Genomic DNA, 26081 nt, shown 5'->3' on the forward strand with positions numbered 1-26081 from the left:
TATAGCATTCAGCAAATACAGTGCAAATACTAGAAGATCAGAAAAATTAATTACAGGTCAGATTTTGTGTAAAAATATCTCAAATATGCAACTTAAGCATTTTTTATGTAGTCATTGTTTAAATATAAACTAATAGTACCCAAAATTAAGTTAAAATAAGGTAAATTGCGAATAAGATATTTATGATGCAGGAAAATGCATAGACTACCAAAAATGGCATATGCCCATTTTTGCTTTATCTGTAATGGCAATCTGTTTTAACATGTATAGGATGCTTGCATAATCAGATTGACGTATGATTTGCAATGTGCATGTAAACAGTCACTGTAGATTCAAAACATGGAAAATGATGTGCATGTAAACGTGGTCATTAGTATTCAAAAGTTTACTTAATGATGTCATATTGGTCTATTAAACTAAACATCAACAGCCAGTGTGCCCTTTCTTTAGCATAGGCTAAATGAGGGGAAAATATGACACTTCTGATCCGGGATCATTATACGGAAATAATCTATTCTTGTACGGTACCCTAATGAATTTTTATTTTTTTTTTTTTTTTTTTTTTTTTTGCTTTTTGCTTTTTGTGAATACGCCTTGCTCTTGTAGTTTATACCAACAACAAACCTCAATCACACACACACACACACACACACACACACACACACACACACACAAGCTGACGGGTACCGGAGTGATTTATATCAACGCCTACCTTCCCTTGGCGTGTGCTTGCGGAAGAGCCGTTACCTGGTTACAGGGGAGTGATGGAGCATTGAGTAATGTAATGTTCAGGACTCCACAGATATGAGAGTTTCTCTCTCGCTCGCCGAGTCAAGCCACCACGCGCTGTTCCTGCAGCATCTTCGGAGCACGCAACCAACACATTGTCCAGGAAAAACGGTTTAATCTCCGACTTAAGTTAAAAAATATCTCCACGAAGAGTCTCCAGTTTGTCATATTCCCAATAGTAAGGACCAAGTTGGCGGACAAATATTGGTTTAAGGTAGGAAACTTTGCAAAGCGCAATTTTTGGGATTTGATCATTCTTTGGTCAGTGTAGCAGCCTATAAAGAGTTATGGCTATTCATTCTATTTAAAACTATAAAAATAATACTTGGTAATAAATATTAGGCTAATGTAGATAGGTGCTGTGTGATGACAGATTCTAGGCTATTTCAGGGCTCATTCGTGACTGCAGCAAACACCGTTGTTTTGCTCAGTCAGTGTAAAGGGGATGTTAGCAAGACAGGTGAAGCGCAGGTGCTATTTACACCAATTACTTCGTATTATTAGAGCGTTAATGTTACTTGGTAACATCTTAAGTCTTCTATTCATATTGTAGCAATCGTCTTGGGGGTAAGGATGATTATGTAAATACTTTGTAAATATGCTTCCTGTTTTTTAATGTGTGCAAGGGATTTTAAATGGTATGATCATTGCTCCTGGTGTGAACAACATGATAATTCTTAACCCAGTTTTGTTTATCTAGATGTTTTCACGACCTATAACTTGGATAAAAAGCTTTTTATGTTTTATTCACTTTAAATGAAGTTATCGAAATGTCTAAATACAGTTTTAAAACCCGATTTTGTGGGTTTCTAGCAAAAGTATTAAATGAAAAGCAAACAAAAAACAAAAAAAGGTAACAAGGTTGCAAAACTTGCAAATTTTGTGTAAATTAGGCTTTCACTCAGTAGCTGGTCTAGCAACGTTTGGTATGTAGTTATTGATGAACTTGTATTTGCTAATTGATAAAAAAATAAATAAAATAAATAGTTTAATCCTTTCCCCTACAGTAACATGCTTGAGCTCGATGAGTGCAGTCAATACAATTTGTGTAAAATTTAAGGAGAAAATTAATTTCATTTTTTCACTCCATGCTGTAGAAACAAACAAACAAACAAACAAAAAAACATTCTAGACTATTCAGTCTTGTATATGAGATTACATACTGTATGAGGATGAGTCTTGCACTGAGCTGCACAGCAGAAGCCCTAACTCAAAAAGTAAATTGCACCTTTTGCTCTAGGAGAAAATTGAACTCATGGCTATATGAGAACAGTCAGTACTGTCAAGAAGATGAAGAAGAAGCCTGCTAAAGGCAGGCATACTGGCCAGTGAGCCAAGAGACCCAGCCTGTTCAATTCTCAAACAAGATGTGTCAGTTTTGACAGCCTACATAGTGTAACTGGTAAACTGGCTCTGCTTATATGGAGCCATTTGAGAACATCTTGACCGGTATCTTTCACAGGCGGATAATTCCAACCTTTAGCATCGCAAATGTTTATTGCTGCTTAAATGAATGTAATTTTTATAGTCTTCTGTCCTGTTAAGTAGTTAGTTATGAATAAAGATTACAATTTGTGGTTTTGCCTGACCTCCAAACGAGTATATATCCATAGACTGATTGAAAAAAAGAATAAGGGGAAGAAAGAGAAACAGAATGAGAGTGGGAGGGCAGGAGTGATAAATATGTGCCCCCCTCCACTGCCTAATTAACAGCTCCTAGTCCTGTTCCCCTTTAGCTGACAGTCCTGACAGCCTGTCTCTTTAAATCAAATGGTCTCCGAATATACCTATTCATTCCTGTGGAGCGTAAGTTCTTGACATGTTTCTTATCAATACCAGGATATTTTCACATTCACATTGTATGTTGCATGGTCTGGTGTAATCCATTGTGATCTGCTGACTTTCACAAACATGTCTGGGTGCATCGAGTGTGTGAGGGTATTATATTTTATTTTTACCCACAGAACATGTCAGCACCTCTGTCAATAGCCTTTCGACTTTTCTCAGTGAGAGTGTTACTGTGTGAATAACAGTGGGGCTGCATTGTCTCATCACATGCCTCTCTCCATCCCAACACTGCTCCAACTGTTCCACCCACATCTATCGTATAGAAAGTTAGTACAGCACACTAAACATCTGCCACTCATTTTTATGCTGCCAGAGATTTTTTAAAGATGTGCTTCCAAAGTGTGAAAAGTATAGGGCTTTTAATTTAACATGTCAATTTAGTTTTTCATTAATTATACTTTAAAAAAAGATGAAAAACCCATAATGAGGGATTTTCCTACCATCAAAGCAATCTAAACTTACTGTAGGCCAGTGACAGGCTTATGTTCATTGATATTGAAATAAACCAAATAATATTTTGACCTGTAAAGCCACTTTTTGTAATGTCTATTCAATGCTTTCATCTGCCAAAATAATGTAAAGTTTTATCTTACATACATATATTACATATACATATTGAAATAAAAATATATAACAAATGTAATTAACCTAATTAAAGATTTTCATTGATTGGCAGCCCATAACAAAGTACATTCAGATCAATGCTGTAGTGATGCAAAGATCAAATGGCTGCTGTCATATTTAATGAATTTCTTTTTCTTTTTGTCACTCTGTCTCTTTAGTGCACTCATATGCAACCTCAATCTCTTATTTTCTGACTGACTTTCTGACATAGTTCATAATTTCTTTTGAATTGTGAGAGGCTGACTGAACACAGGACTGCTATTTAAAGATTTTCTTATTCTCCGAGAGGTAGAAATAATGCAATGACGTCAGCTCTTGATGTTAAAAGAGCACAACTGTGCCCAGGTGATTGAATGTCTTTCTATGTCTTCAAGGCGAAGCTTGAATATATTGCTTGAGATCGTTTCAGACAGGTTCAAGATATCTGATGCTATCAACGGAGGAACTAATAAGATCAGCTTATGTGGCAAAGTAAGCTTGTGGATTTGATCTGGTGATATGGAGTAATTTTTGTTTGAGGAGGTCTGTGTAACTTTTGCAGTGTTTTAAGTCTGCAGCATTTCAGGGTTGGTAAGTGTTTTGTTTGTTGGTGCTACTGAGCTCTGAGTGGAGATTGCAAATCTTTGAAAGATCAGTTTAGAAACAGCCTGAAAGGCATGAACAGTGAATGTGTGGCCCTTAAGATCTAACTGAACCAGCCTGCAGGGAGTGATATAATTTCTCGGACTAGTAACAATCAATTACCACAGCTTTGGGGTTGGAATGTAAAAATATCTAGTTCAGTCATGAAATTCTAGAGGGCACAGCCTGACAGGTCCTTTACATACAATCTGCAAGCAATCACTGCATGGCACAAGCTGATTGGTCTCTGCTGATCTTGCAGCCAATGAGATTGCTTGCTTAGCATTTAAATAGTCTGGTTCATTGTTTGCTGTAAGCTAGTCCTGCAGCACTCTATTGGTGCTATCGGTCTATCGGTTCCACTGCGTGGAACGACTCGGCTTGGTTCGGCACGGCTTGGCTTACTTTCGGTTTGCTTTTCCACTGCAGTTTAGTACCGCTTCATAGTGGGTGGGATTATAGACTAATCATTATAGTTGCGCCGCCTTTACTGCCGTGGATCAGCTCCTCGGCTACCAACGAGTCTGCACCTTGTCTACTGACCACGATACAGCCATTTCTTTTTTTTTAAGTTGCATGCAATGGTTGTTTAAAGCAAGTCGTTTAAAAAAAGTTGCGCAAACAAATGATACTGCAGTGGGTGTTACTATTTCAATCTAGCAGGTTTGGTGTTTCGTGTTTCAAATCCAAAGACGCTGGTAGTGACGATTCTCTCTGACCAATCAGTGATCTGCAGTGTTTACATGTCACATTTAGTATCAGTACGGCACGCTTGGAACCTCCACCGAGGTGGAACTATGTAAGCGAGCCGTACCGTTCCGTACCGAGCCGTCCCATGCAGTGGAAAAGCGCCATATCAAAGCCTCTTTTCCACCGCTGGGCTGAACGGTTCTAAGAATGGTAAGGAATGGTTACAGTTATATTATTAGCACGATTACAACCTGTTCTTGCCCTGGAATTCTCAGCATGCATGGACAGATACACACACACACACACACACACACACACACACACACACACACACACACACACACACACACACACACACACACACACACACACACAAAAAATCAGTTAAAATGCACAAACTGAAATATATGTCTCTAATTTCAATAACTTCTGTAACACATTCCAATCATTTTGGGCAGTAAATTGAAAAGCAGAACGACCATAAGTAGTTTTCTTTCCTGGGATAGTCAAAGAGATATAATTAGATGATCTAGTTGAATATGTATTAGTTTGTAATTGCAGCAATTTTTGAAGATAGTTTGGTAGTAACCCCAGTAAAAGCTTTATAAATGAAGATATGCCAGTGTATTTCCTGTCTTGTATGCAATGATGTCCAGTTCAGAGAAGAATATAATTCACAATGATGCGTTGTATAGGGTGCATTGATAATCAATCTAATTGCTGCACGATACAACACATCTAATTGTTCCAGAACACCTTTACGTGCATTTCTATAAACCACATCACCGTAATCAAACAAGGGTAAAACAGTGGTTTCAACAAGGTATTTCTTGGCTGATATAGCAAATACAGATGAAGGTGGTATAAATGAGGGTGAATAAATTATGACAGAATTTTCATTTTTGAGTAAACTATTTGGTAACACTTTACAATACGGGTGCACTAATATGCATTAATTCATGCTTAACTAATGCACAGATAATCATGTTTTAATGTATGATTCATGAAGAACTAAACCATTAATTCATGATTACTGAATCAGCAACTAATAAAGTTTCTATATGATTAATAGATTAATTAATATATGAATTGTTATTAATTAAATGTGTCATAATGTATTAGTCCTTAATAACATATTTTATTAACTAATAGTGTAAGTTAATGTGTTAACTACCACAATGGGTTGAAGCCATGTACTTAAACTGCCAGTTGTCTGCTTTAATTGATCATTAACTAGTGACTTGCAAATGTATCATTATGTTATGACTTTACTTGTTGAGGCACATGACTAATTGTTAAGTAATATGTCACTATGGTTTTGACATCTACACTAAGCCATGGATTTCAATTTCCAACCATCTACAACCGTGATTTCACTGTACCAGATGAACTGCTGCATCCAGAACCTTGTTGTTCATGGCACAGGAATGTGTCAGGTTAAGCTTGAGGTCTAAGATTCAAAGGTGGAACATTGAGAACATGTGACCAGGCACTGCTATTTCGTAACACTGTGTCAAGACCGGACAAAGAGAAAAGAACCCATTATAATCAGTGATAGTGATGCTACACTGGATGCAGCACGACGCAACACAACAAAACGTCACTTCTGTTATGAAGGGCAAATGGACTTGCAATGGTCTGTCATGTCCAGTTTAAACACAGTGTAACAGCGGTCAGTAGTTCAGATTCTGGTGTGCTGATATTTGTGTGCAGCCCAACTTACCCATCCTTCAAACACATTCTCTGTCATTACACTCACTGCATGTGCAACTGTCAAAACCCATTAATGACATATTACTTAACAATTAGTTAATAGTCATGTGCCTCAACAAGTAAAGTCATAACATAATGATACATTTTCAAATCATTAGTTAATGATCAATTAAAGCAGACAACTGGAAGTTTAAGTACATGGCTTCAACCCACTTATTAACTTACACTATTAGTTAATAAAGTATGTTATTAAGGAATCAATACATTATGACACATTTAATTAATAACAATTCATATATTAATTAATCTATTAATCATATAGAAACTTTATTAGTTGCTGATGCTAATCATTAATTAATGGTTTAGTTCTTCATGATTATCTGTGCATTAGTTAAGCATGAATTAAGGCATATTAATGCATCCGTACTGTAAAATGTTACCAACTATTCTTTTAAGGACATGCTGGATGATGAATTTATGAGCAATTCAAGGCCTCCAGGCTGGTTAGAGTTACAAAGGATGATGGGATAGCTCCCAGATGGAAGGCTCCTGCTGCTCATCAGCACAAACACAGACTTAAGCTGTAAATGTGCTGCAAACCTTCAACAAGTGTTATGCGATCTACTTTAATATGAATAGATTCATGCCTGTGGTGTGACACACACGGTGTAGATTTACGTGCATCTGTGCAATAACAATGCCAGAACACAGTAACACTGAGTATTTTAACAGTTCATGTCAGCAGCAGTCTGAATAGCATGAGAATGGTCTCTTTAAGTGTGCAAAATTTATCAATTAGAAAAGCAAACAAGACAGAATGAAAACACTAATTACCAATGCATTGTCCCTGACACAGAAAAGAAGCAGAGTGGTGTGACTTTTAATACAAGTGAAATCCTGCTCCTCATCATAGGTGTATAATTGCGGTTCTAGGACTTAAACATCTTAACATGTTACATGTATGAGACGAATATGTACAATTAAGTACCCTTATGTGATTGAATCAATCTGGCAAACTTCACCAGAGAGCAGATTTACTGCTAATATGAGCATCAAGGGCCAGTGATTTGTTTAGCTGGTGGAAACACTATAGCCTGGTAATACCAGACTCTGCTACTTCACTTTGCTTCGTAGACAGAGTCTGGAATGGCATAATAGAGAAGTGTTTTCTCTCTCGCTAGGTCGCGCTTGTCTGAAGTTTAAAATCATTGGTTACCCGTAAGCCAATCAGATACGTTTAGTTATGACGTATGTTATGCCGCATCGAAGCACAGACATCATGCATCGAACTCAAATCTATGATTGAACTTCCACTGTAAACCTGTTGTAAACACATGATGATGCGAGCGAAATACCGTTTGAAAAAGAGTTGAATGTTCTCCATAACAGAGCGAATTGCATCCCGTGTCTCGTTTCCCATTTCCGCGGTCGTTTCGGTTTTCGATTTCTCTAACCTACAATGTAAAACTCGGCGCTTAGCATCTCCGTCACGGCTCTCAGCCCGCCCTCTGTTCGTTGATTGGCCTGGCTGTTTCCAGACCGGTGGCAAACAGAAAGCTCTGACGCTGTATCAGACTGAGTACAGAAGCGAAATGAAATTGAGCGGAAGTAGGAAGTCTGACGTAGTCAGGCTAGAAACACTATGGGGATGGAGAAAAATATTTAAAACATAATGTAATGCATAGGGACTCAAAGGTGACACCATATAGCAGATGTTTATAAAACATTCATAGGCTATCTTTAGTAATATTAATGTGACTTTTCTCAGCAGTTTTGTTTTTCACTGCAGAGAGATCACATCTCTGTAACTGGGTCCATTTCCCATTACCATTCTTTTCATGTTTAATAAATAATTATTTTATTTTTTTTGTTTCAATCAAATTCATTTTAATCTCAAGAAGACAGCAGTGAAGGCAGAAGGTTTTTAAATGAAGGTTTTAGACATTATATTAGCTTTTTTTTTAAATTGGTGTTGCATGCATAGCACAGTCTGCAACTATTTTTTTATAGTTTAAATAAAATGACATCTGTATCCACTTTATTCTGCAACATGGAAGTAAGCTATTTTCTGTTAAAGGTGCAGTATTAAATATTGAATTTATATTGGCATAGTTGAATAACAAGAGTTCAGTACATGGAAATGACATACACGGAGTTTCAAACTCCATTGTTTCCTCCTTCTAATGTAAATCTCATTTGTTTAAAAGACCTCTGAAGAACAGGCGAATCTCAACATAACACCGACTGTTACGTAACAATTGGGATCATTAATATGTATTTTTAGTGATATTTGTGAATTATCTTTCTAAATGTTTCGTTAGCATGTTGCTAATGTACTGTTAAATGTGGTTAAATTTACCATCGTTTCTTACTGAATTCACAGAGACAAGAGCCGTCGCTATTTTCATTTTTAAACACTTGCAGTCTGTATAATGCATAAACACAACTTCATTCTTTATAAATCTCTCCAACAGTGTGTAATGTTAGCTTTAGCCATGCAGCACAGCCTCAAACTCATTCAGAATCAAATGTAATACATCCAAATAAATACTTTACTCACATGATCTGATCCATGCACGCAGCATGCATAACGAACATCTTGTAAAGATCCATTTTGAGGGTTAAATTAGCTGTGTGAACTTTGTTTATGCACTGTTTAAGGCAAGCGCGAGCTCCGGGGTGGGGGAGCATGAGAATTAAAGGGGCCGCAGCCTATATATCGGTGCATAGTTAATGATGCCCCAAAATAGGCAGTTAAAAAAATTATTAAAAAAAATCTATGGGGTATTTTGAGCTGAAACTTCACAGACACATTCAGGGGACACCTTAGACTTATATTACATCTTTTAAAAAATGTTTGAGACTTCTGATTCATTACCAGCTAACTAAGAAGTGCACTAAACTATAAACAATTTTCACTACAAACCAGTGTTGTTATGATGATTATAATTGTTAAAAATATTTTTAAAAATTAAATTTAAAAAATATGGTGGATAGAAAAACCCTGTGTGCTTTAATTTTTCATATTTCAGTGTTGATCAATGCAATATTGTTGTAAAGTTTATGCATAACATGACACAACGACATCAAAATAACTTTCAGACTCATTTCAAACTTATTAGAAGCTCATTTGTATCCTACAACATGAGCTGTCGTGTTAGTTTCTCATTGTCTGTATAATGCATGTGCATCTGTTTGGCAATTGGAAATGCTCTTTATTAATGAAGCAGTATCCAGCAGAGCTGACGCTTCTAGGAAAAATGCAAATAGAGATATTTGTAAATATTTAAATGTCAAATTGTGCATGTATGCAAAACCAGGAAACATAAAGATTAACTATTCATGTTTACAATGATGCAGCTTGTTTCAAAGTTTCTGTTATCAGATCAGTAGTTTCTGTTTTTTTTCTGTCTGACTAAACAATATCACTTCTTAACAAGAACATATTGGCCCCTTCTTAAATGTATCCCTTGCAATCCTCCTCTGAAAGACACTTTGGTGAGCTAATGCGTGAGAGTCTGGAGTCCATAACAGGGAAGGGTCAGCAAAAGTGCACATCGAGGGCACAGAGCAGCCACAAAGGGGTGGGGGGTCTCGTGAGCTCACTTATGTCAAATAACATGGCAAATGGGACCACCTTTGGTGTTGTGAACTTCACAGGCGTGCAAAGGCCACATCAAGTTATTTCTGAGGTAAAGATCTCTAGTTGAAGTGAGTCTCTAGTTGAATTTTACTTCTATAGACAGTAATGATTATCATAATCTCCATATTGTATTTGATATTTTGCTTGATCAGATAGTTACATTCACTACAGACACGTACAGTCAAACCAAAATTTATTCAGGCACCTTGAACATTTAATTCATTAATACAGTTTATTCACTATAGTTAAAATATTGTTAATAAAATAGGACAAGATCTCAGAGTTAAACTGTGTCAGAATAAATTAATCTTAATTATGTCAGATAACACTTAAGCAAAACATGGTCAGGTCAAAGTGTCTGAATAATTTTTGGTCCCAATTTATCATCAGTTTTACTGGTAGTCCACTGTATGAAGAATATTTGGGTATAATATGTCACAGTTTACTTTGTTTTGCTATCCTCGCTTACATAAATGAACTATAGTGAATCCTGCACCCACTAGTAAAAATATATCAAAAATATAAAAAATGTCTGAATAATTTTTGGTTTGACTGTATGTCCTAAACAATAAACAAAATAATAAAGGACATACTTTTACAGGGAAACACTAGAGAATAAATTTAATTTTGTGGTTGATTTATGTAGTTATTTTGTTGTTGTTGATTAGGTTGTTCTGCTTTTTTAGCTGATAAATTCATGCTAATTCATTTGAGACCAATTCGGACCCGCATAAATGAGTCATATCTGTTGTTCTCTGTCTATAGGTGAATTAATCTCCATTTTACTTGAGCAAAGCAATCAAAATGAACTGCAATGAACTGTAAAAAAATTATAATTCCTGATACAGAGGTTAGGTTCTACATCATTCTTTTTTTGCAGAGTTACGTTGACTGTAATTTTGTGTCTTGCGTACTTGCACTGTTCAGAGCATATTTAATCATAAAAGTGATTGTCTGAACTGAAAAATGGTGACATAAGTTCACAATAGATTGCTTTTGCCTTCTATTGCACATTGTAATACATGTGATTTAACGTTTCTATTTTTAAATACCACTTTTAGAATTTTTCTTAGTCATCAATCTGAAAAGATTTGTTTAAATTAGTCAATGATTGATGAACAATTTATACTGTACTTGGTGACTTTATGTAGCAGACATCATTACTTACAAAACAACAACAACAACAAAACAGAAGAAGCACAGCGTGTAGACTTCAGAGAGAGAGAGAGATATACTTTCATCAAAGAGAGGCTAAGGTCCACTCATGCTACCCCTATAGAATCAGGTGGAAAAAATGAATAGACTGATGAGGAGCATGTTGTTATCAAATACATAAGAGCATATAGACAGTGTCCATTTGAAGTCTGATAAAGAAGTCTGATAAAGGCTGATAAAGATCATAAGTCATTCAGAATATGGAGGCTGGACGATTATGACATTAATATTCTTCCCCTTGTAATTGCAAATGTTAATTTCAATTAATAAAATTTGCAATCAAGTATTTATTATAGGTGGTAATGGCATTTTGATGATCCCATCCCATTATAATCAGTGAAGCTGGAAGCTTCAGTACATGCACCACATCCTGCAGTCATAGGAACACTTGCAGTTTCATTGGGTATTACATCATCTGCTTTGCAAGCGAGCGGTAACATGTATTGAATAAAATTACTGCCAATGCTTTTCACTTCGTTTGTGCCAAGTGTCCAGCAATGCCATTGCTAGACCCCTGTCTTTCATCTCAGCCCTCCTTAAAATCTGCAATTAACTCAGCTGTCAGCACGCTTGAAATTTGTGATTAGATGATCTCTCTTCACCTTTGCTAAAAACAGCAGCTGCAGTAAACTGTCTGAGGTAATTTCACTCCAAATCAATGCCTTAGCAGTCATTAAAATAATTTTTAAGTTCGTTACATGAAGTATTCTCCTTCTCTAATCAGTGGAGGAAGTACAATAATTTCTAGGCTCCTCATGTCAGTTGATGTTCAGCTCTAAGTTAATAAAAAATAAAACTTTAAAAATGCATCTATGGATCAGACTGCTTAAAACCCACTCATTAGGATCAGGTGTCATTACTGGCTTAAATGTTTGATTGATTGGCAATTGCATTCATGCATACACCGCAGATTTCTGTGATTGGTTATCACTGCAAGAAAACATGCTGTAAATAAAACATTTTAGAAATAATGAGAGTAAATGTACATGGAATGCTGTAATTGACAATTTTTAGCAATTAGTTAATTGTGAAAATGATATTAATTGTCCAGCCATAGTGCATTAAGTCAAGCATCTCTCAAAACAAATCATACAAATAGATGAGAAAAGATTGTCTCTTTCACTAATTGGTGTTTTTTTGGGGGGAGGGGGGTATAGTATATGAATGTCATTGTTCTTATCTAGCATTTTTCCCAGGAGATGAACCACTGAATGGATGATCATATGACCAGATGGACCACTGAATGGATAAAATGGCTCCCATGAGGCAGTGGGTGAGAGAAGACAGATTAAAGTGAGCATTTGTTCAAACAATACTGACCTCTCTGAGCAGAGCAGGCCTCTGTCTACAAAGCAATGAGATGGAAGGAGAGGAGAAAAGGACAGGTTGAATGATGAATTATGCATTGCTCTCATCATTGTCCTTTCAGAAAAGTATCTTTCTCAGTTTAGAATAAATATTTAGTATTTAGCTCATGTTAATTGTGACCCTGGACCACAAAACCAGTCATAAGGGTCAATTTTTTTAAATTGAGATTTATACATCATCTGAAAGCTGAATTTTTGCTTTCCTTTGATATATGGTTTGTTAGGATAGGACAGTATTTGGCCAAGATACAACTATTTGAAAATCTGGAATCTGAGGGTGCAAAAAATCAAAATATTGAGAAAATCGCCTTTAAAGTTGTCCAAATTAAGTCCTTAGCAATTCATATCCACTCCCAAAAACACATTTTTGATATATTTACGGTAGTAAATGTACAAAATATCTTCATGGAACATGATCTTTACTTAATATCCTAATGATTTTTGGCAAAAAATAATAATTTTGACCCATATAATGTATGTTTGGCTATTGTTACAAATATACCCGTGCAACTTATGGTTTTGTGGTCCAGGGTCACAATTGATATTAAAAGGAACTCTCTGACTTCTGAGTCTAAATGGTTGTCAAACTCCATTTCAACAATATAGTAAAGATCATATAAATAGACATTAAATGGTGGACATCAAAGCTTAAACAAAATGTACTATTAACACTGCTAACTACTAGTAAGTGTTTCTTTGCTTTGCTCCAAAATCAACCTGTGGTTCAGTGTCATTATAAATTGCATAAAAAGACATATAAAGTTTTCTTTCTCCTGTCTGCATGTCTGATTCATCCATGTAACTTTAAAAGAACCAATTAACTTTAAAATACTGCAAAAAATGCTTCTTGCACACTTAGTCTTAATGAAATCAATTATTTGATCATCTGAGAAGTTTTTAAGCAAAACTGGAGCCAGAAAAATGTTTTTGATGGTTTGGATAGCTATTTAATCATGAAGGTTACACGCGTGGAGCCGTATGAATGTCAGGGACTTAAAAGATCACAGCCTTTCTTCTCCTGCTTTTATCTCTTTTCACTTATTATTCTCTTTGTTTGACTTGCTCTTTTATTTTATTCTACATTCATTTTCCCCATTTCATCATGGCACTGAATACTACTTTAATCTGTTTTGGGAGACAAATCTTTGTAACTCTATAGATATTTCCATGATGAATTAGCTTTCATTATAATGTAACATCATTAGAAGACTTTATTCTGAAATGTTTAAAAATATTGAAACATTTCAGTGTCTCCCATTTTGTATATAAACTTAATTTGGTCATATCTCAGCCTAGATTACATTAAATCTCTATATAGGGCATGATGATGGCAGTTCTTCCCTGCATGTTTTCCCCTGTCTCTGTGTATGAGTGCCACAGTGGTCCAAAGTCAATTTATCTTCCCTATTCTCTGCTTCTAGCTGTAATTGGGAAGGAGATAGAGAAATTAAATAGAAATGGAAAGAGGCCGGTGTGAATATCTAACATACCAGGCTTTTCTATTTCAACAAAGAGATATGGAACATACGACTGCATCATCTGATCCAACTTACTCTTACCTCTTACTGTCTCAAACACTATATGTGACCCTGGACCACAAAACCAGGAATAAGTTGCACGGGTATATTTGTAGCAAAAGCCAACAATACATTGTATTGGTCAAAATTATCATAATTAAATCATTAGGTTATTAAGTAAAGATCATGTTCCATGAAGATACTCTATTTTGCCAAAAGTTTTGGGACGCCTGCCTTTACATGCACATGAACTTTAATGACATCCCATTCTTAATCTGTAGGGTTTAATATGGAGTTGGCCCACCCTTTGCCGCTATAACAGCTTCAACACTTCTGGGAAGGCTTTCCACAAGGTTTAAGAGTGTGTTTATGTGAATTTTTGACCATTGTTCTATAAGAGCATTTGTGAGGTCAGGCAGTGATGTTGGACGAGAAAGGCTGGCTCACAGTCTCCGCTCTAATTCATCCCAAAGGTGTTCTGTCGGGTTGAGGTCAGGACTCTGTGAAGGCCAGTCAAGTTCCTCTACACCAAACTCGCTCATCCTCATGTCTTTATGGACCTTGCTTTGTGCACTGGTGCGCAGTCATGTTGGAACAGGAAGGGACCATCCCCAAACTGTTCCCACAAAGTTGGGAGCATGAAATTATCCAAAATGTCTTGGTATGCTGAAACATTAAGAGTTCCTTTCACTGGACCTAAGGGGCCAAGCCCAACCCCTGAAAAACAACCCCACACCATAATCCCCCCTCCAACAAGTTGGCGACTTCTGCGCACTGTGCGCCTCAGCATGCACTGATCCCGCTCTGTGATTTTACGTAGCCTACCACTTCGTGGCTGAGCTGCTGTTGTTCCCAATTGCTTCCACTTTGTTATGATACCACTAACAATTGACCGTGGAATATTTAGTAGTGAGGAAATTTCATGAATGGACTTACTGCACAGGTGGCAGCCTATCACAGTACCACGCTTGAACTCACTGAGCTCCTGAGAGCGACCCATTCTTTCACAAATGTTTGTAGAAGCAGTCTGCATGCCTAGGTGCTTGATTTTATACACCTGTGGCCATGGAAGTGATTGGAACACCTGAACTCAGTGATTTGGAGGGGTGTCCCAATACTTTTGGCAATATAGTGTATTTTGTAAATTTCCTGCCATAAATATATAAAAAATGTACTTTTGTGAGTGGATATGCATTGCTAAGGACTTAATTTTGACAACTTTAAAAGTGATTTTCTCAATATTTTGATTTTTTTTGCACCTTCGGATTCCAGATTTTCAAATAGTTGTATCTCAGCCAAATATTGTCCTATCCTAATAACCATACATCGATGGAAATCTTATTTATTCAGCTTCAGATGATGTAAATCTCAAAAATTTACCCTTATGACTGGTTTTGTGATCTAGGGTCACAAATAGTATGCTATATGGGCAAAATTAAAGCGATACGTCAACCAAAAAAAAAAAAAAAAATCTGTCATGCAGTCCTTTCTTGATTGAATGAGGAGAGAATTTTCATTTTTAAATGAACTAGCCCTTTAAGGACAGTATATACTGTATCCTCAGAATAAACATGCAGCACGTGCACAGACAGACTGTGAATGGGCTTCTAATCATTTGCTCAGTCAGTTCCCAGTATGCATGATTGCTAATAAAATGTCAATTATTAGCCTTGATGCATAAGCCGCATGTGGGAGTGCACAGTGTTTGAACTGTCTGAAGAGTGAATGTATACCAAGACAAGCCAAAAACAAACATCCCTGCAGAGTCAGTCTCATTGCCGTTGACATCGATGCAATTGTTTCCTGACTGACACGACATGCATCTGTCACCCTTTATTTATTCATTCTATATTGATAATGTTGGTTTAAATTACTATTCCCAGCATAGCAAACCTTTCCTCAGTTTGATCATGCTTCACTTTAGAATTTAATTGTCACAGTGCTTATTTGTTTTTCCATATTTCAAGTTGCTAATGTTTTGTAATGCTTCCATTCTAATTGTTCAGCAAGGTACTGCTGAGGCAGACTTTTCTCTACTGAGCATCACATATACACTGGATAATTGGCATGCCTGATTGCCTTCGGGACAAAAATAACACCATCCAAAACCCTGTGAGGACATGTGAGTGTTTTTACGATGAACTGTCCTCTGCAATCCCTTTACGTGTCATTTGACCAGTGTTTAGTCTAGTGGTTCTTAAAGTACCCCTGAAATCAAAATTTAAGTTTTATTTAGCTTTTAGTATGAATATGTTAGCCTTAAGGTTATGAATAAGCTGGTTTGTTCCAAAACAATGACAAAATTCACATTTAGGAGATATAAGCATAAAAACTTAGTCTTTCACTTCCGTTAAAATGGATCACGGATTTTCATGACATCACCGCGAACTTCAGCTTCTCATCAAATCTTCTGTCCAATCAAATGGTCTCTAGAATCTGAAACCCCACCCCCTACTACACTGTTGAGTCCACCTGGAAATATTTTTATGGTGGCTTTATATCATCTATCAATAAGCATGCCCCTTTTAAAAAAAATCGTGTTAAAGGTAGGGATAATCCTTGGTTTTCTGAAGCCCTATCTGCTCTTATTCGTGAGCGTGATGTTGCTTGGGCAAAAGCTAGACAAACTGACTTAAGTTCTGATTGGATCTGCTTTAGGCAGCTTCGAAATAAATGCACAGTTGCTATCAGAAAAGCTAAGGCTGATTTTATTTGACTGAAAATACTGCTAATTCATATAATTCCAAAAATTTTTGGCAGAATATAAAGCTGTTAACAGGCAGTAAAAACAATTCTAGCTTCCCTTCATGTATAAATATGGACTCCTCTAGTATCTCAGAAAAAGAACAAATGCTTAATTGTTTTAAGCATTTTGTTGCCTTCGGCTTTCTATTTGAATCACGAAATTCTACATGTCCTGATTCTGATTTTATTCACAAAAAAGTCGTTCAAAAAAGGAGGAGTTTAGATTTAAACAAATCAAGAATTCGGATGTTTATAAAGCACTCAGATTGCTGGACACAAATAAATCACCAGGCCCTGATTGTGTGGAACCTATATATTTGAAATCAGCTGCAGATATTATTACATCCCCTTTAACTTACATTTTTAATCTCTCATTAATTACTGGTGTCGTTCCGGAAATTTGGAAATCAGCTTTTGTTGTTCCTCTGTTAAAAGGGGGAGATCCTGCAGTGTTAGATAATTACAGACCAATTTCAAAGCTCTGCATTTTAACAAAGATTTTAGAAAGCTTTATTAGTGAACGGTTAACATGTTATTTGAATACAAACAAAGTGTTGTCTATTAATCAATCTGGGTTCCGCAAAAAATACCACAACAGCTGTTTTGAGGGTCAATTGGTAATGGTGATTTCTGTGCCTCTCTTTTTATTGATTTATCTAAAGCTTTTGACACGGTGGATCACGAAATATTGCTGAATAGATTGAAAAGCGTTGGTTTATCAAGTTATTCTTTGGTTTAAAAATTATTTAAGTGGAAGAAATCAATGTGTACAAATTGAAAGTAAACTATCTGATTCATTGGAGACTGCAAATGGTGTTCCACAAGGATCTGTGCTGGGGCCCCTCTTATTCACTATTTATATAAACAGTCTTGATTATGACACTCAAGATGCTAACCTTCATTTTTATGCAGATGATACTATTATGTACTGTAGTGCTTCTTCTGGGCAGCAAGCCCTGTATAAGCTTCAGTCAGCTTTTGATGTCATCCAGTCACGGCTTTCCAGTTTAAAACTTGTTCTGAATAGTGATAAAACCAAGTATATGTTATTTTCAGATTCAAAAAAACATGAAGGTAATTTAATCTCTCTTCAGACCCTTCAAGGTACCATGATTGAATTAGTAAAAGAGTACAAATATCTTGGCATCATTGTTGACGATGTTTTATCTTTTGGATCTCATATTACTCAACTGAAGGAAAACAAGGAAAATTAAGCTTGGGTTCTATTTGAGGAACAAGTTTTGTTTGTCATTTAATGCAAGAAAGAAATTGGTTTCTGTTACTTTTTTAATCTGTACTTGATTATGGTGACATAGTGTATCAGTTTGCACCATTATATCTTCTCTCTACTTTAGATGCTGTTTATCATGGTGCTCTAAGATTTATATTAAATTGTAAATCTTCAACTCAACATTGTGCCTTGTATAACAGAGTGGGTTGACCCTCTTTGTCTAGTAGGACAAAAATGCATTGGTACTTAATTATCTATAAAGCCATCTTGGGGGTGTTGCCTTCATATCTTTGCTGTCTTATTCGACAGAAAACTGTTGAGAAATATTTTCTACGTTCTCAAAACTGTTATACTCTTTCTGTTCCTTTTGCTAGATCTGAATTTGGTAAGAAGGCTTTTGTGTATGCAGCCCCGTTTGACTGGAATTGAAATTGAAGTTACCAAATTTGCTGTCAAGTAGTCATTCGGCAATTGACTACTTGAAAGATGAAAAATGGACTTGAAAAATGGAAGATGATTCAGTTATATGTAATTGTTTTTAATTTTGTTTGTACTGTGTAAGTCTGTGTTGAAACTCATTGTCTGCTCATTTTGGCCAGGTCACTCCTATGAAAGAGATTTTTAATCTCAGTGAGTCTTTCCTGGTTAAATAAAGGTTGAAAGTAAAAAAAAGAAAAAACACAAAAATCTAAATCTTCAACATGTAAACTGAACATATTTCTCACTTCATTGAAAATGCACCACTAAACACTCTCTTATTTTTTTCCACTGCAGCACAAAGGTCTCTCTGGTCCAATTTTCCCTCTACTCCAAGTTTCATTCAACACCTGCCCACTCCTGTGGAGCAGTACACTTGTTCCCTGCTCATAATGAATATAATCCTGTCTGGTCCTGCTTATTTTAGGTCTCAGTACAGTAATCCTGCATTGCATTTTTTTTTACAAAAGTTTAAACCTTAAAACAGATTTTGTGTTTAATTTAAATTTTAATAAGGCATCATTGTCATAATTGGCATCAAACAAATGTGGTCCTTTGAATATTGTCTTGGGTCTTGAGGTCAGAAATGTTGAGAACCACTGATCTAGTCTATTGTATGTTTTCACTTGGTAAGCTATATTCAGAATTGCAAAAACAGTGTGAAACAAACTTGCTAACAATGGTGCTTTTGTCTGTAGATTATGCATTTATTGAATGTGAGAGTGCATTGAGAGAGAAATGATAGTTTGTGGTTGTTCTCTGTGCAGGACAATGGCCCCCAGCTGAAGGCAGTGACGGCAAGAGGGTGAGATGGAGCTGACCTCAACAGACGCCTCTGCTGCGCTGGGCTTATGGGGCAACAGCTCCATTCCTGGTTTTCTCCTTAACGAGAGCGTTCTCAATGACACCTGTTTCCTCAATGCTTCAAACTGCACCAATGAGACGGATCCAGGGAACCGAGCAGGAACGAGCATGGCTGGAATCCTCATCCCTCTCATTTACATAATCGTCTGCGTCGTCGGCCTGGGAGGAAACTCTCTTGTCATTCACATCGTCCTGCACTACTCCAAGACGGAGTCGGTGACCAACATCTACATCCTGAATCTAGCTATAGCTGATGAGCTCTTCATGCTGGGCCTTCCATTCCTCGCTGTGCAGAACGCCATGCACTCCTGGCCCTTCGGCTCATTCACGTGCAGGTTGGTCATGACCGTTGACGGCATTAACCAGTTCACCAGCATCTTCTGCCTCACTGTAATGAGCATCGATCGCTACCTGGCCGTGGTACATCCAATTCGGTCCTCTAAATGGAGGCGACCACAGGTGGCCAAGGCTGTGAATGGAACAATCTGGGCAGTCTCCTTTTTGGTGGTCTTGCCTGTGGTGATTTTTGCAAACGTGCAACGAGAAGGAGGAATCTGCAACATTATATGGCCAGAGCCAGCCAACATCTGGGGAGCAGCATTTATAATTTACACCTCCACAGTCGGCTTTTTCTGTCCCTTACTAGTCATCTGCATGTGCTATCTCCTCATTGTGATCAAGGTCCGCAGCTCAGGAAAGAAGGTTCATGCCACGTCAACCAAACGACGCAAGTCGGAGCGAAAGGTCACACGAATGGTGGTGATAGTGGTGGCTGTGTTCGTTTTCTGCTGGATGCCATTTTACGCCCTCAACATCATAAACCTGGTGGAATCGCTCCGTGACGAGCCGCAGGGCCTGCATCTTTTCGTAGTGGTATTGTCTTACGCTAACAGCTGCGCTAACCCTATTGTTTACGGCTTTCTTTCGGACAACTTCAAACGGGGTTTCCGGAAGGCCCTATGCCGCTCATCTCGAAGGGTCGAGAACCACGAGCCCACCGAGCAGCAGCAGCAGCATCAGGAGGAACGAAGAAGAGTGCTCATGCCCAGGGAAAGCCTTAGAAGAGCAGTGAGAGATGAAGAGGATGAGGAAGAAGAAGAGGACAGGGAGGAAGTGACAGAGATGACGGAAATTTGCAGGATTACTCAGAATGGAAATGGAAGTGGACAAGCTGAGAGTACCCGAGCGCTTTTCTTAGAGCGACCCTCGGGTACAGGGGTTTCTGAGGTATGTTCGCCAGACAGGAGAGGCACGGGTGGGGGTGCTGTTGGTAAAGGACCGGGATTTGGGCCTGCTGCGACCTTGCTGAACGGGGCCAAAAATGGTAATGTGAAAACACTGCCAGAGGAACCGGTGGAAAAGAACACCTCACTGGAGATCAGCTACTTGTAAACTTATGATCTGTGTCAGCTGGAAAAATAGTATTATTGTACATGCCTCTGTTCAGCCTGTAGTTACTTTCACTCCTGGAGTCTATCAATTCATCCTAAAGTCTGAGTTTACTATGAAATTTCCTTCTAGTAATTAGACTTAGTGATATGGAAGTGTACAATTTTAAAGCAGAATTTAAAAATTGTAAAAAATGGATTTTGCCTTATTTATAGGACTTGGCAAATCAAAACAAGGGTTTTCTGCAGCATTTCATGGTTTCAGTACCTATATGGGACCAGCACCACAATATGTGAAGCATCTATGTGCCTTTTTCTAAATTTATTGAGGAGACTTAATCAATGCAATGAATCCATGGCTACGACTGGGCACTAGATCACTAAGTACGTTTGCATGCACATTTGCTTGATTATAACTGTGCATGTAAATGTACTTAGTGAGACTTGTAGCGTGTTAACGTGATAAAATAATGGTGAAGATTTTTGTACGTGTAAACAGGTCAGTAATTATATACCACAAAAATTCCTACATCAGCTTGTAGTTTTCTGTAAATATATTTTGTATGTGCTTTTTGCCTTCCTTGTAAAAGTATTGTACACTAATTGAAATCTGTTGCAAACAGGTCTTCAAATTCAATTGAATCGCATTGTTATATTATACAGTTTTGTGCTGTCTATCAGTTGTGTTCTTGTTTATTGGTCATTTTTAAGCCCTTAGCATAAGGTTTCTTTTTAAATGGTATTTATACGACGGGTGGTACAGTGGAATGCTAAGGGGTTAAAATATTACACAAATATTCAGCATGAAATGATCATCGGCCCTAAAACTGAATGTACATTATCCAGATTATCCACTTATGACATATTATAATGCACCACTGTTGGACTACTTGATAAATTCCAATTATAAAAAATTCCCTTCCAAACACCCCTTTACCCATCTCTCCCAAAAGACAAACATACACACTCAGGTACTGAGCTTAAAGGGATAGTTCACCCAGAAAATCTGTCATTATTTACTCAAATTCATACAGGTTTGGAACAACTTGACAACATTTTAATTTTTGGGTGAACTAACCATTTAAAGGTATAGTTCTTCACCTAAAATTATGTACTCACCCTCAAGTCATTCCAAACTTATATGATTTTCTTCTGTGAAGCACAAAATGAGAATTTTGTTTGTCCACAAAGTAAAAAAAAAAAGTACCATAGAGCAGTCTATTTTCTGAATCAATACGATAAGTATGTGTGGGGGACAGAGCAAAATTTAAGTTGTTGTTCACTGATAATTTCTTTTCACACAAAGTTATCATATGACTTTCTAAGACTTGGAATATAGAGCATGTCATATAGACTATTTTTATGATGCTTTTTAGTGTATTTTATCATTTTTGGAGTTTGAAAGACATTGCAGAAAAGAGCCGTGTGGCGATTCTTCTAAAAGTCTCTTTTTGTGTTCTAATGAAAATATAACGGCATGCAAGTTTAGAACAGCACGAGGGTGAACAAATAAAAAAAAAAGTTTATTTAACACCAGAACATCAGATCTTTGAGCCTGACCTTAGGACCACTGGGTTTATTCAACACTAGCTAAAGAGGTTTAAGTGCCTCCAATTATAATGTAATTCATGCTCTAATTCCACACACAGTCAGCATATGCTACACATAGATTAAAATTCCACAGCGTCCCTTCACAGTGCCGTAATATGCTTATGTGACATTCAGATACCCTTTTCTGAGTGTTATAAATAAACGTTAACTATTGAGATCATAGCAAGCACAAACATATCAACTACACTCCCCACCGACCTACACCACCTCCTCCTACGCACGGGCTCACACTCAGATGGGTTTGGAGGCGTATAGAAAGCCACTGTAGACGCATTATGGAGAGAGAGAGAGAGAGAACTACCACCATTTCCATAATGACTCTGTGGATTTCACAGCTTTCGTTCAGAACTGATTGTTTAAATATTAAAAAAGAATGTGTAAAAAGCTGTGCGACAATGTTATTCTGCTGTTTACTATGGTTATTTTTAATTGTTGTGCTATGTGACATTTATTGCACACTGTGTTTACTATCGACCTGCTCAGAGAAGCTGCCGTTTGTGGCTGTGGGAAGAGAGGCGCCCATCCTGTGACCTTATGATTGGACAGCTCTCCGTATCTAAATGAATCTCTGTGATTCACTGGACGCTTGACACCCACCGGGGCCCACCCACACATGATATGGATGCACAAAGAGGCAAATAATGCTGAAGGCTGCTTGTGAACGCTGTGATATTATTCATTTCTTGGCGCAGACTTGTATGGGCCTCTTGTGCAAACAAAGCCATTTGCTCAAGGATAAAAATACATAGCTGCCCATGTGTCCTTAGTCAGTACTTTATCAAGTGCAAAGGAAGGTTTTTTTTTCTGTAACATCAAATTTATAATCTTCTGTTAGTTTCAGCTCTTTAAAATGTATAAAACATTGTCCTTCACTGAAGGCTTATTCATTTTAATTTTTTTAAATGTTTTGAACCACGCAAGTACGTGAACGGACACATCTTGCTACGATAGCCTGTTTTCACACAAGGTCACGTTGCATTCTTAGCATTGCCACAAGAGGTGCTACAGAGAGATGACTTATTTTTGTTGGTCAAATCCTGAAAACGAGCATTTTAGCACTTTCGGTTCCATCACCCTTAAGTTAATGGGGTTTTTAAGGGTTAAACGCCTGAAATAAAGTTTGTTGTTAACACAAGTTTAAGGTAGTTTTACTTTTTTTGTTCTACAACATAAAATACATCAGTAATACCCCCTTTTAAATTTTAAAACATTTACATGTATTAAAAACAAATGGCAGAGGTTGTCGGGGACATTAAACATCATCACGGTGAACAGCTAAGCCCATCTACTCACTACTTACTCCACTTTTGTAGCCTCATTGTGTTTAAAGTCACGCTTAAGAGAAAAGGTGTTTTTTTTTTTTTTTTTTTAAATAAAGGCTAAAAGAGTTGTCAGAAGCTTAGTAGTTATGACTTAGTGAGTCATGCAACTGTGGTTCAGTTAATTAAGTTTAGTTTACAATTGAATTTAGGTTTCAAAATTCATAGAAGTTGTGTGCATTTGTTAAAATTATCATGATGAATAAAAAATGTAAGAATCATAAACTTATGTTGGTCACAGAGCTTTTTTATGCAATAATCCAAAAGCCAATTAGAAAAATCATGTTAACGTCAGTATATTAATACCACTTACCTGAATAATAACCTACACATCCGTTTTAAAGTCAGCGACATCTGAATGTAACTATCGCCCCCTTGAAATTTGTTAAGGTGCGGTCACATTAGAGAAATTTTGTGGTAAAAAAGTCCATTCTCTACAGTTGTTTAGTGATATATGAATTAAAAACTCACACAGAAGTCACTTTTTAAACCAAGCAGCTTGCTGTTGGTCAACGCAGTGAATTTTGTATGACCAGCTTGAACCCATCACGAAATCTGCATGGTAAAATCTTTCACCCTCATGCAAAATTCCCCTTGACATGAATTCCTACTGAAATTGCTGTATTTCGCCTTCAAAAATTTGCCAAACAGCAGTAAATGTGACCACACATTTGTTGGCGTTCACGTACTTGGGTACTAGATAAAGTTTTGCTCTCACTGAAGGGTGCATTGTGTTAGATTAAATCCTTTCATGTAAATCACTGTGTGTACTCTGAAATTTACCAAATTTTAGATTTATATATAAATAAATATTTTGTCTCTGTGACTGTGTTTTGTATGCTTTCTTCATATTGTTATTTTTTTATGTCTTAAACTAGAATTATCATTGGCCTAGAGCAGTGAATCTCAACCTTTTTTGAGTAATGGACCCCCATCATCTTTGGAACCATCCTCAAGGACCCCAGAATAAAATTGGCTCATTGGTATCATTAATGTCTTTGAGACGAACAAAATAATGCAATTGAGTGTAATTTACTATTATGTTAATTGACTTGTCCTATATTCATATAGTCAGTTATATATTATACATATATTATCTTCTTTTATAGGAACATGTCAAATGTCAAAATATACAAAAATCATATTCAGATATTTTATAAGGACCCCCTGGCATAATGTCAAGGACCACTAGGGGTTAAGAAACACTGGCCTAGAGGACCAGACAGACTATTTCAAATGATTTTTTTCTTACCATAGCTTACCAAAGATTTATTTTTTTTTGGTGGTGGTGCATGAACAAAACAAATGGTTTGCATTTGATTGTATTGGTAAAATAAATCATAATTACGACACTGATCAGAAAAGAAGAGAACTTTAACAAATAGGATGCCATTCCTCACAAATCTGCCTTTAAAGGTGCCCTAGAACGCTTTTTCACAAGATGTAATATAAGTCTAAGGTGTCCCCTGAATGTGTCTGTGAAGTTTCAGCTCAAAATACCCCATAGATTTTTTTTTATTATTTTTTTTAACTGCCTATTTTGGGGCATCATTAACTATGCACTGATTTTTTCAGCACGCCGCCCCTTTAATTCGCCTGCTCCCTGCCACAAGAGCTCTCGATTATATTACAGCACATTTACAAAGTTCACACAGCTAATATAACCCTCAAATGGATCTTTACAAGATGTTCGTCATGCATGCTGTATGCATGCTTCGAATTATGCGAGTAAAGTATTTATTTTGATGTTTACATTTGATTCTGAATGAGTTTGAGGCTGTGCTCTGTGGCTAACGTCTAATGCTACACTGTTGGAGAGATTTATAAAGAATGAAGTTGTGTTTATGAATTATACAGACTGCAAGTGTTTAAAAATGAAAATAGCGACGACTCTTGTGTCCGTGAATTCAGTAAGAAACGATGGTAACTTTAACCTCATTTAACAGTACATTAGCAACATGCTAACGAAACATTTAGAAAGACAATTTACAAATATCACTAAAAATATCATGTTATCATGGATCGTGTCAGTTATTATTGCACCATCTGCCATTTTCGCTGTTGTTCTTGCTTACCTAGTCTGTTGATTCACCTGTGCAGATCCAGACGTTACTGGCTGCCCTTGTCTAATGCCTTTCATAATGTTGGGAACATGGGCTGGCATATGCAAATATTGGGGCGTACACCCCGACTGCTACGTAACAGTCGGTTTCAGGGCCGTGCACAGACCTTTTGAGGGGCATGTGCTGAAACTGAAAAAGGGCAACCATACTGTGTGACCATATAAGTTATAATATGATTACGTTAAATTATAATGAATTAAGTGTATCAGGAGATAGCCATCTCAAATCAAAGAAGAAATTTCTTAGAAATATATTTTACCTAGCTGACGAGGATCACTCAGTCGCTTTGTGTTAAA

The 26081-nt window shown here is 36.9% G+C and overlaps 1 protein-coding gene across 1 annotated transcript; it reads left to right on the plus strand.

Annotated features, from left to right (window-relative positions):
• The first annotated feature begins 665 nt into the window (after window positions 1-665).
• sstr3 (somatostatin receptor 3) lies at window positions 666-21369 on the plus strand. The gene is made up of 2 exons (XM_048203544.1): window positions 666-1003; window positions 19248-21369. The coding sequence occupies exon 2, from the start codon at window positions 19291-19293 to the stop codon at window positions 20734-20736; it is 1446 nt and encodes a 481-aa protein (XP_048059501.1). The 5' UTR covers window positions 666-1003; window positions 19248-19290; the 3' UTR covers window positions 20737-21369.
• The last annotated feature ends 4712 nt before the right edge of the window (window positions 21370-26081 follow it).

Source organism: Megalobrama amblycephala, linkage group LG1 (assembly GCF_018812025.1).
Source record: "Megalobrama amblycephala isolate DHTTF-2021 linkage group LG1, ASM1881202v1, whole genome shotgun sequence".
Taxonomy (NCBI): domain Eukaryota; kingdom Metazoa; phylum Chordata; class Actinopteri; order Cypriniformes; family Xenocyprididae; genus Megalobrama; species Megalobrama amblycephala.